General features: G+C 49.3%; 1 protein-coding gene across 4 annotated transcripts in view; it reads left to right on the top strand.

Annotated features, from left to right (window-relative positions):
* Positions 1–12714, top strand: part of LOC6724873 (mucin-5AC) — a 94583-nt gene that overhangs the window by 47764 nt on the left and 34105 nt on the right. For all 4 annotated transcript variants that reach the window (XM_039297142.2, XM_039297141.2, XM_039297140.2 and 1 more), the window contains exon 4: positions 11816–12689. In XM_039297142.2, coding sequence (XP_039153076.1) covers positions 12432–12689 — 258 coding nt within the window. In that variant the 5' untranslated portion in view covers positions 11816–12431. The remainder of the gene's footprint in view (positions 1–11815; positions 12690–12714) is intronic.

The raw sequence follows: 12714 nt of genomic DNA, 5'->3' as shown, positions 1-12714 counted from the left end.
TTTTCGTGCTGATGTCCAAATTGCCGTTAGCGACTGGAAAATTGCGTGAAAAACATTTTTTTACCCCCGAACCATCGAAAAAATGATGAAAATAGGAGGGGCAGCCGCGAAAAAAACACATAGGCTTTGGTCCCTGGAATTGGGGGGGAATTTCGGTCTATGGGTGTGGGGATGGGATGGGCGGTTGTCTATGTACCGAAATAACGGTAATGCAACAGCGCCCAAATATCACATTAACATCAACGACATGTTTCACTCTCCCCGCTCATCTGTGTGTGAGTGTGTGGTAATACATAATGTACGCATAAAAAGGACTCGCAGGGAAACAAAACGAAAAAAGTCAAAAAATAAATACACATCACAAAAAAATAAAAAAGGCTTAATAATATAAAAAAAATTACCAAAACTCAGTACATGGCCCTACACACACACACACACACGGACAGCGCTGCACGCACGAAAATAAAATGCAAATGCAGCTGACAAGTGGGAGGGGGGGAGGGGTGGTCAGAGGGGGCGGTAGCGGAAGTGGGAGTGGAAGTGGGTGCATCCAGCGGATATACCGTCCGCCATAAGGCCAATGCATTTTTGTTAATCGCACGCACACACGCACGTGCAATTTATTTGGTTCATTTTTCCTCTTTTTGCCTTTCGTTTCGTTTCGTTTTATTTCGTTTGTTTTGCTCGTTTTCTCCACTGACATCATTTTTTTTTCGCCTTGTTTTGCGTTGTTTTCACTTTTTGTTTTGCTTGTTTTCTGCGCTCAGCACGGCGAGTGGGTGGCAGTGGGCGCGGAGTGGGCGGATGGGCGGTTGCTGGACAAATTACACATACGCCGCTTGGTACATGCATCAATACATGCGCGCATATTATGAAAATGACATGCAGGCGGAAAAGAGCTGGAAAAAGTGTGGGTGCCAAGTGCGTATTTCGGCTAAGTGCCACTCCCACTCGCATTTCCCCAGATCAGCCAGGCCAAGCCAAGCTCAGTCCAGCCCACCCACACCATCGCCCGCCGGAGGGGGGAGGGGGCACGCCCACTGGGCGGCCACAACACCCGTAGCCTACGTGTGTGCGCATTTGATTTTGGGCATTAGCGGAAAGGGCACTCTGGATTGGAGCCGCACAAAGGATTCCAATGAGCCGACATCGAAAAACTCTCAACTGGCCCTGTGTGTGTGTGTGTGTGTGTGGGGTGTTTATCTATACTTTTGGATTATATTAACGTTAACGCGACTGGCCGACAGCACAGCACAAGTGCAGCAATTTGGCCGGCGCTCTGCTGCTGTCTATTTGCCTTATTTGGCTCGCCCCTTTTTCGTGGATTTTTTATAAACAATAAATTGTTATGCCTACGCGCAGTTATTTATTTTGATTTTTGTGCAACTTTTTGTGTATTTTCCAATCCAATATATATTTATGTGCTTAAATTGTCTGAATGCACACACACACACAAACACTCGGAAAACTGGCAGTACATATGTGTGTGTGTGTGCGTGTGGTGCAAAAAGGCAGCCATTTTTAAAATGTTAAAAATATAATGTAACGCTAGACCAGTGCGTTAGTGGGAGTAGGTGTGGCTCTGGGAGGTGAGATTTTGGAGTTGGGGCAAGTGGTCGGGTGCTCGGGTGGGCGATGGACAAAGCTCCTCACATGCCATGTCAGCCACGCCCACACCCACGCCCACGCCCACGCCCACGCCCAGTCCAATCTGCTCTCTTTTTCGTGGTTGCGTCAATTTATATTTAATATATATACATACATACATATATATAAACATACATATAAATATGTATTTATTTTTTTCTTTTTTTTTGTGTGTTTTTTGAACATGTTTACCCAGCTCTTAATGAAAAATGCTGGGGCCACAAAAAATTAGCATAAACGATTTTAATTGATTCCGTTAGGCAGGTGAAATGCAACTGCCACTGCAATTGCCACTGGAGCTGAGTGCTCAGCAAGTGCCTGGATGCATGAACATACATACATGTCCGTCTAGGTGGACAGATCGCAGGCATTCCTCCTGCACTCTTCCATGCCAGCCAGTCTTCCCGAGGAAGAAGCAGAAGCAGAAGCAGAAGATTTCGAGGCCCCAAAAAGAGAAATCGTTGGCAAATCCCAATCTCACGATGCCCCTGCCCTTTGATCGGCGCACAAAGCACAAAAACTTTCTACGGACTCCCAGCAGCCACAAAATACAAAATACAAAATACGAAATACAAAATACGAAATGCGAGACACAAAGTGCAAAACCTGAAGAAGAATGCACGCTCGCTCCCCATCGATCTTACATGATTTAAGGGCAGGCATCTTGGATCGCCTGGCTCCACCCGGTCGCCCCGTTAGCCCCGCATCCGTAGATACTGCCCCATGCCGAGCTACTTGCACTGCCATTGCCATTATGCCATTGCCATAGAAAGCTGTGCGCAAATTGCTCAACAATGCCAGTGGTGCAGGGAGGCGGAGTTGCATGCATGCATGCATGCAATCCCGAAAACGAAGCCACAAGAGGAGAAACGGAACGGAACGGAACGGAACGGAGCGAAACAAAACGAAACAAAACGAATTGAATCGCATCGAATCGAATGGAATGGAAACCCGTTTGTGTGTGCCAAAAATTGCAAACTCACAAATCTTCTTTCCCGAACGAGTTTGGGTTTGTGTGCTGTACTGCTGAGCTGAACTGAACTGCGCTCTCCCCTCTCCACCCCTCCCCTTCTGCTTTTTTGTATTTTCGATTTAGTGCAGCTCTGCCTTTTCATTTTGCGTAATTTTTGTGTAATTTTTAGTGCCACTCACGATCGCACAAACATCGCACCAGAAGAACCACTACCACCACCACCACCACCAAACTCTTCTCCTCACATGTGTTTGTAGTTTGCAGCTCCGCGCAGCCAAGGAAACAATTTTTTTTTTTGGCAAATGACTTGACTCTATCTGTCTTCCCCCTTGACAGAGGGGTTTGTGGAGTGTCGAGGGGGGAGGGGAGGGGCAGGGACAGAGCGCAGCAGGGCATTTATAATTTCCAAAAACAAACTCGGGCGGCGAACGCGCTGCCGAGGTTAACGGCTTCAATGCAACTTTTTTGAGGTTTCTCAACGCACACCAGCATGCCGAGCGATCGTTCATACGCACACACACACACACACACACATAACTTAAACTCAATATAGTGCATATATAACGATCGCAGCTCAGCGACCTAGCGAGGGCAACACAGCACAGCGCACACAAATTTAGGAAGTAGCTCGCAGGGAGAGGCTTCGCTGCCGCTGCCTTGTCAGCTTTTTAACTTTTTTTTCAATTTATTTTCCTGCTTCGTTGTGTGTGTGTGTGTGTGAGTACGTGCACATTTCAAACCAGAGAACTGCAAGGGTGGCATTTTTTACCACTCGACTCACACCCAACAATTTTGTGTGCGGGTGCTACCCGCCACGCACATCGCGGGTACTTACAAACACACAGTATACATCTGCATATGTAGACAAGACACCCCGTTGTGCCCGCACCCGAATCAATACGGTGACCTGCGTCGCGGGTGCCGATCATACTCGGCACCCATAACGGAGGGTAGAGAAGACAAACAGTCAGAAAAAGACAAATGCCTAAAAAGGGATGAGTGACAAAAACACTTGTGGGCTTACCGTTAAACACATGGGTGTTTCCAAAAATACTCGGGTGTTTCTAAAAATACTCGGGTTATAGTCTCTATCAGTCTATCTACTCTTGTAGATAGTCGAGTCACAGACAAGATGCGTAACTCCATACGTTTTACACTCCATACGTTTATACACTATTCTTTCGGCGTGGCTCTAGACTTTGTCGAATACTTTGTAAAATATGCCCTTCATCTTATTATTATATTTTATTATAATTGTATATATTATATTATATTTTATTATATTATATATTATAAATATATATATATATGTAATTTAATTATTATATATATATATATATATATATATTATATTATATATTATTATATATTATATATATTATTAACGTTTTTATTATTTAAATGTAAATTATAGTAAAAATAATAGTAATAGTAATAATGCTAATAGCCGAATCTATGTACATAATGTCACAAAATTCATTTCAAAAATGAATTTATGCAAGAATATTTGTCATTAGAGTATTCAGCTAGCGACTTGTGAAAAATTAGTAAGGCAATGATTCGAAACGGGTGGCACCCGACATGAGCACGAAATTTTTCTTGGGTATTCCCTTTTACCCTTCATTTCTTATACCCGTCGCGCTTCCACCCATACAAATTTTAGGCGTACAAAAAATGACCTGCGGCCGATCGTTGACTGTGCGTCCACTCACCCATACGGCTCTTGCGCAGCAGGCCTCGGGTGGTTTTTTTACTCGTAACAAAAACACAACGTTGGTAAAACACCCGAATATTTTCTGTTGCCGCAAGTAGGGTGTCAAAAAAGACGGGGTGCCTAGAGACCGAGTGTTTATCGGGTGGACGTAGAGTGCCAGTGGCGGGCTGCAGTTCTCTGTTTCAAACTACAGTGTCCGAAGGAGAGAGCGAGAGGGACGAAACGGTCGACGATCGTTGGTCGTTCGCTGCTGCGGCTGGGTAAATTTGCCAAAAATGTATTGCCAAAAATGCTCCCCTCGTTGCCCTCGGTGCCGCCCATCCCACGACTCGGTGCGGTGGCTCAGTGGAAGAGCAGAAGACCCTAGTTTGGCAGCTTTGAAAGACTGTACAAGTGAAGGAGCTGGGACACGGAAACTGACTCTGATTCGCAGTCGAACGGGGAAGGGATGGGGACTGGGATGGGGATGGGGATGGGGATGGGGATTGTTAGCTTAACTTATTTATGACGCACACACACACACATACACGTGCTTGCTTGGAGGGAAAGATCACTCATTCACTCGCACACACTCGTGTGGAGCAATCTCCGCCAGAATAAAGACACCCGGGATCAATGTACTCATTGCTCATCCTCGCTTTGCTCCGCAGCTCAGCTCGTCAATCTTCTATGAGCGTCGGGGGTTGTGTCATTCATTAGCTGACTGAAGAAGAACTACAGTCACTGTGGTTTTTCTCCATAATATACAAGCCGCTTCGATGAGATCTCTTTGAAGGTAACCCATGTAGCATTGCACACACCCCCTACCCCACCCCCCTCCAAGAGGGAAAATGAAACTAACAGAGCTGCCTTAGAACTAATCCGCAGTTTATTATCAATCACGCTTCTGGTTAACCGCCAATTTAGACGCACTCAGGCACCGAAGCCGCCAGCCAGAAAACCCCATTTCCGACCCATTCCAGGCCATCTAGAATGAGCAGTTGGCGCGATACTCACGACGACTAAACGCAGACTAGGAGCAAGGGATTACGGCATTAAATGATTCGTCACACTACCACACGACTGGCAAAAGGCAGAACCGAAATCTAAACCACAGGCCCGTAAAACAAACAAGCAACAAATGGCAGCAAGCTGGTAAAACAATTCACAAAACTACCAGCGAACGAGCGCACCAATCCCAGTAAGCGGGCAAACCACCAACCCATTATCCCACCAGCCAGCCATCCGACAAGTTCAAAGTTCAAAAAGGCTTAAATGCCGCAAAAATCAACACTCTCCCACATGTGCCAGTGTGCGCCTGTGTGTGTGTGTGTGTCTAATAGAGCAGCAAGGAGTGGCGGCATGTTTTAGAAGTGCCGCCAAGAGGCAAACCACTTGAGTACGTCTATAAAATGGCTGTGAAATTTTCACACTAAAAACTTTCGCCTCGAACCCGCAAGGACGCACACTACAGGGGGAAAGCGGACGAACCCGAAACCATAGCCAAAAGTTAAGGCTAACACAAGAGCATAACTGCTGCGTGCTAATGCTAATGCTAATGATGATGAAGTTGTTGATATGCTCAGTGTGCGTGTGTGCAAATGAGCTAGCGTTTAGAGTTTTAGGGCACAAACTCGTCATAAAATCACTTAAAACGGCATTAACAACCCCCGGGATGGGATGGCATAGGGTGGAATGGGGATACGCCTGTCCCACACATGAGCGCTGGATTGGATCGGATCGGCTTGGCTCGGATCGGGTAATTGCGTGTCAGAACTTTTCAACCTCTGACCCCGGCAAAGTCACCCCTCCTTCCTCGTTCCACTGTGTGTGTCTCAGTCCCGGGACCCTTACCCGTCTAATCCTTTGATGGCCCTAATCGCTGCCCACTCCAGAGCCCTTCCTTTCCCGGCCGCTTCCCATCCCCATCCCCATTCCCATCCGATAGATGGCACACACACACACACACGCACGCACGCATATCATGCTAATTTGCGGACAGCCGCCTTCGTTTGACTTGGCTTCCGGTTCTTGTTCGGTAAACGGCAACCGGACACCGCATAAAACTTGGACCCGGGGCGGGCTTGAGGCTGAGGAGTGAGCTGTGAGGAACGAGCAGTGAGCAGTGTGGGCCTGACCTTATGCTCACTCATGTGGCAGTGGGACAGGGGCGCAAAAGTGGCATAAAAGTGTTCAAATCATTTTAGGGTTAATTTCCGCCTCCTTGGGATGGGGGCAGATACAGTGGTGTGCTGTGGGAGGACGGAAGACCTGGAGGAGTCCTTGCTAATTAATTCACACGGTGCCTTGGGTGAGGGGGCACTTGGCCGCCCAAAAGCGAGCTGGCAAAGTTGCTCGAGAGTGAAATCGTTTGACGCAGCACGCCTGTGCCCGAGTGTCTCAAGGCGGTCCCATCCCATCCCATTCCAGCTCGTCCCCTCATCTCTTGGGCAGACATCCCCTGGCACCACAAGCTAAACACATTTGTGGGTCAGTCAATAGAGGACGTGCTGCGCCTGGACGAGTGGAGGCGAGTCGAGTCGAGTGGAGTGTGTAGAAATCCGAGAGTTTCACTCTTGAATTTCTAATAAATTCATGGGGCAAGGACACGGGGAAGGGAAAGCGGCTTAAGTGCGCCACCCACCCACGCTACACCCTTTTGGGCCGATTGTGTGCGGTTGTATTTCACTCCACGTTCCGACTTCTAGACTTCTCGTGATTATGTGTGTAATTTGCAATTATGACTTCCTTTGACGTGGCTTCGTTCGTCTGGGGCTCGTGGGCTTGATTCGGCCAGCCAAGATGGCTCAGACTTATTTAATAAACTTGTTCGCCCTCCCGTGCGGTGTTATTGCTTAATTTAAATGCCCGCATATGGCCCCAGGACATTCGGTGTTTTCAGGATATTCAGGATATCCAGGATACTCAGCACACTCAGCACACACGCACGCACACTCGACCGCAAAGTGATTCACACGCTCCGGGTCGGGTCAAGATGTCTTGGCCTGTGCTATGCCTGGGTCTGTATTTGGGTCCTTGGCCCATCCTTGGCGGATGCGGAAGTGGATATGGAGGTGGAGGTGGAGGTGGACAAGGGGAAGCGTCCCCTCATTCTTGCCGGGCATCTTGACTTCACCCTGATTTGGTGAATTGGTGATTTGGTGAGGGTTGTGCCGGGCACTGGTGTGTCGGCGACAGGGCAGGAGTCGGGGACCACGACGACTCACTGTTGTCTCTGCGTCGAGTAATCCCAGATTTCTGGTTATCCCCTGACCTGCGACTGGGTGCGTGTGCTTGTGCTTGTGCGGGGTGTCGCATTCGCATAATTTGTAGGTCATGCATATTTGGCATGTTTGACATGTTTTCTTGGTGTTTTACATGATAAACACTCAAGGGTGCTGGCAAAGTAAAGCACACACAAGGACCAAAGACCAAGGACTTGGGTCCTTGGCTCAGTGGCCGTATTATTGGACGTGTGCGTGTGTGTGGGTTGCTGTGCATGGTTGTTTTGAGAGCAATTTCTCAGTCAATTTTGCCGCTTGGGCAGGGGAACTTAATTTGATTTTCGAGTAGAAAACTTTGCCTGTTGCCAAATTCCCCAAGGTGGTCACCGGAGGGCTTCTTGCAGCGCTTTCCCCTTCGGTTGTTTCGTCTCTTTCTCTCTCTCTCACTCGCTTAATTTCGGTGACTGGGACTTTAATCAAATGCTAGCCGCGCACTCCTCTGATCTCAAAAGCAACCGGTTTGCCAAATCAAGGAGAGCGAATGGGCCGCGGAACGAGTTTTGTTAGTTCCGCGTCGAGCGTAACATTTGTGTCCAGGCCCAAGGCTCCTCCGGCCACGTTGCAGGCACATGTGCAGCGGTCGAGGGGCAGCGGGAAAGCGGCTCGAATCTCGATCCCAAAGTGCACTTATGGCCCAGCTCAAGCACGCAGCCCCGGCCGACTGCGGCTTCAGTGCCTGCTGATTTCTATGTAGGTCGCTGCAATTCAATACTGGCCCTACGCACCCGTCCTGCCCCCGATTTCAGATTTCAGTTTTCAGATCTCTGCGGCTTCGGTTTCGCTTTTGGGCCCAGTTTCTGGCTCGCTTGACGTGTCTCTGCTAATGCGTTGCTTTTTCAAATCCTGCCCGACTGCCCATGCACTTCTCGCCGGTATGGGGAATGCAGTCGCTGGCCAGGTCGCTAACAGGTTTACAGTGGGCCCTCTCGGCAGGATCCGGACCAACTCGGACTGCGCCCTGCTTGGCGATTAACACATCAACTGACGGTCGTCGCTGCTTTGGCCGCACCGACCGATTGGGCTCATAGCCCATAAATCAGGACACGCTATCGTTGCGACGCTATCTAAGCGGTTCTATTTCGATCCTGGGAGCGCCTTGGGCCTGGCACATGCTCAACAGGCGGACAGCTGAGTAGCGTGGCGTAGTCTAACGTGACAGCGACGGGGACATTCACATCTCGGACTTGGACACACACACACACTATCACATGTCTGGTTGCCAGGATTACAGCCACAAAAGAGAGTAGTCGGAGTCTGGGACTTGACTGCTGCCATGGCAGCGCTTAGCCTTAGCCCGCCACTGAAGGTCACACGGCATAGTCCCGTGAAGTAGCCTCAGAGCACGGCTCGCACAAGGACATCTCACTCCCCTTGCACACACACGCGCACACCCACACACACAGACGAAGCGTGTTGCAACCTGTTGAAAACAGCTTTTCGCAAGAAGCAAAAGAGAAAGCTAAACGCGAGAAAATCCTTCTGCTAGAGACACAACAGCAGTGGAATAAAACCCGAGAGAGGCTGCGGCTGGGAGGATGTATGTATATGTGTGTGTGTGCTTCCATCCACCGCCCACGCCACACTCCTCGTCATGCCTAATCTCGGCCCATGTGGGACACCACCCTCCGCTGGACGGACACAGGCCTACAGGTGGTTCACTGCCGCCACAGCTGTTAGTGTAATTAGAGCGGGCTCCGCTGTGCCACCATTCCGAGATTGACGTCTGGCCATCAGTCGAGTCCAGGCCGGGCGCTCAAGGTCGCCACCCCGACCACTTACCTGTTACCTGGGCCTTGAAGCAGCAGCCTTGAAACCGTTGCCCGATTTTTTCTCAGCACGCCTTTAGCCGTGCAAATTTATCAGTTGGCGCACTTTCGCATGCTTTTTTCTAGCGCTTTGCTTGGTGGCACTTCTTGGTGGGCCCACCACCCACAGCCACCCAATCACCCAACCCCCACATCCCCGTCGCTTTTTCTGCTGCTTCACGACAGGAGAAGAAAAGAAAAACCTGACGTCGCTGCCGGCGGCGACGGCGCTAGTTGAAGGAAAAACGACGATGGCCGAACGAGAGTGAAAGTCTTGGCCACATGGGGACATGGAGGCGTGGAGAGAGCCTTACGCACTCACTCACACATACAGCCGCACACACACACACCCACACGATGACGCCAGCGCCGCAGTTGACGGCGACGCTGCAGCGAAAGCGGCGCCAATACCAATACCAGCACCAATACCCATGCAAGCCAGGCTCTTTTCGTTTCGTTTTCTTTGCCATTTTTTACTCACTTTTCCCTCAGTTTTTTTTCTTCCTCCGATGCGAGCCGTGCCTTGGCAGCGCTGCCTCTGCTCTGCTTTAAGTGCTACTGTTTATTTTGGTCTTCTCGCCGGATTTTCCCCACTTTCTCCCTCCTCCCTCCGGTAGAGGGAACAATTTTTCGTCTTTTTGGCTGCTACCTTACGTGCTCAAACTTTTCTTAACTATTTCTTTTCTGTTACTTGCTGAGTTTCCTTTCCATTCCTGGATGGGTGACAGTAGGAGGGCTTCTCTGTGGAACGGCGCTCTTTGCGAATAGTTGGGCACGTAAGAGAAGACGCGGCCTCCAGGATGCCCCCCTCCAGGATCTCTGCCCAGCGGCTCAAGCTTTTTTCAGTCTGTGTAGAGGGCAAAAGCTTTTCCAGAGGGTATGTGTCTCGGCTTACGCGATCGGTAGTGGAGCACAGAACCCATCTGGCGATATTCAGCCGAAAGAATGAGTATTCCAAAATCTAGTGTTGCTCCAAACCAAGTGGAGAGGTGGAGACTTTCTTCGCCTCTGCTTTGTGCCGGCTTCAGCTGCATTTCGGCGTAGAAGAGCCGGCACTCCGTGCAAAACGATCATCAATGGAGCTTCTTGTTCTCTTCTGCCGGCATTCTTCCACCAATTCCATCGCGAGCATTTGGTTGACAGCATGACTATTCGCGAATGTAACAGCTACTTAAAGCTGGCACCTTGTATGAGGCATACAGACATACATACAATTAATGGAACTTTATAATCGCGGAAAAATGCATCAATGGAGCTTATTAGTACTCTCTTCTACGTCACAAGAAGATTCTCGAGCATGCAATCGGCCACATTTCTTCGGCACATTCCATCGCTTTCTTTTTACGAACCGCTCTACTATATCATCATTCATTCTACCTGGCGTTGCAATATCTGCAGATCTCTATGCTTTGCAGATCTCTTTCTATATCAAAGCGGCCACTCATCTGTATCACTGTATCTGCTCGAGACGTGTTCAAATGCAAAGAATTCCAAAGAGATCTCGACTAATGTCGAGCTTGTCCAACAGCCGATGACCTGCTGATAGCTCTGGCTCCAGTCATTCTAAAGCCAATCTTGGGGCCTGCGCCCCATTGATTATCACGTAGCCTGAATGCCCAGACAGCCATGTGCTCCAGATAGGGAGTTTTCTTGCGGAGCTCAGCCCAGGTGATATCAGCAGCTGTGGACAGTATTATTTATCTGGGGCTCAGAGCCGGAAGTACAACACGTCCGTATCAGAATAACTCTTCTGATGAAGACAATTCGAACTTACTAAAAAATCATGTTCGAAGGGAAGCTATGAACGCACGCATGCCCTGTCATCTCTGTTTTTCCATATGACCCAACTGATTCCAAAGTGCATATATATATGTATATAAGCACGAATCGATCGGATCAGAGTAGTGTTAATTCGATTGGTATAAGACAGCAGACAAAAATGTTTACAAACTTTAGAACACACAACGTGTGTGATTATGAAGTTCGATCGTGGGAGTATATGTAGTAATGATTGGCATTATTCTGATTTAATTGTTTCATTTCATACTAAGGAAAACATATTGCAGAACGAGTATTGCAATTAGGTATTCAACGAATCCGCTGTTCCTGTCTCCTAATTGCGGGAAACGTGCTCGATATTGGGTCTTAGGCTCTTTTTTTGGCACGGTAGGCGATTCGTGTCTTTCCGCCCAAAGCGTCGAACGTGTTGAATGACGCACCAGCAAGCCACGAATTTTAAATTTTTGGATGCGTAATTCCCGCCCGCGCGACGCGGCGTACGTGTAAGAATCGTCAAGAGACAAAAATGCCGAATGTGTTTTTTGGTTACATGACCTTGGTTCCGAATTGCTCGCCCCCAATCGATCAAAAGTGGTTAGAATACTATCTCAATGCAGTCCCTCTATCGTTACAGGAATTGGGTTCGCTCTGGCCACATCCACTGATCACGTCTTAGGCAGCTGCGGATCACGGATGGACGATCGCAGATCCGGAGATTACTCATCCAGATGGAAACTGAAGCTGGAAAGCATCTCCGGTGCGGAAGTAGCTCACGTTGCTCTCCGTCACCCTCAACTCCATTTAGTCATGCATCTTACGGCGGGCACGGCCGTGATACGGTGGCCCGCGCTCCCCGGCGGAGACTCTCTTCCGGTCCGCGGTCACGTGGGGAGAGCGCTCTGCGCTCTGCACTCTGCATTCTAGCCGCTGCACCGTTAGCCAAGATTTGTTGTGGTCTCTTTAGGGGGAACCCAAGATCTTCGTACTTAAATCACGCGGCGCTCAATTGGCATTCGAGTTATGCAACATTCTCGGAAGCGAGCGCACCCAGCGACCTTTTAAGCGCGTCTGCCCTGCTCCAAGTCACCACTGCCACTCCAGAGCTGACCGCGGTCGCAACCAAGGTTCCACGAAAAGCAGGCACACTAAGGATACCAGCCCTTAAGAGTCAACTCCATCAGATGAACGCAGGATCACGAGGACAAACTAGTTCCAGTCAAGTATCAAGTCATCTGAAGTAGAGTGCCACCATGACGCACTGCCTTTGGTCGACACTGCTGGGCCTGCTGTCCGTGCTCTCCACGGCCACCAGTCGCTCGGTGCGGCAACTACCAAGCGCATATCCACCGGTGCTGCCCTCCGGATACTATGGACAGCCGCCCTATGCTTACCCACCCTACGGCTATGGCTACCAGGCGCCACCACCCGTTTACCAGCCTTATTACGACAACGTTTTTGGCGTCTTCAAGAGCTATCCCGGCGGTGGATTCCCTGTGCGGTTCGATTACGTGAGTAAAAACTGGCAAAATTGGA

This window comes from Drosophila simulans, chromosome X (genome assembly GCF_016746395.2).
Source record: "Drosophila simulans strain w501 chromosome X, Prin_Dsim_3.1, whole genome shotgun sequence".
NCBI classification, from domain to species: Eukaryota; Metazoa; Arthropoda; class Insecta; order Diptera; family Drosophilidae; genus Drosophila; species Drosophila simulans.
Note: the sequence above shows the minus strand (reverse complement) of the source record. Positions and strands in the feature narration are given on the sequence as shown.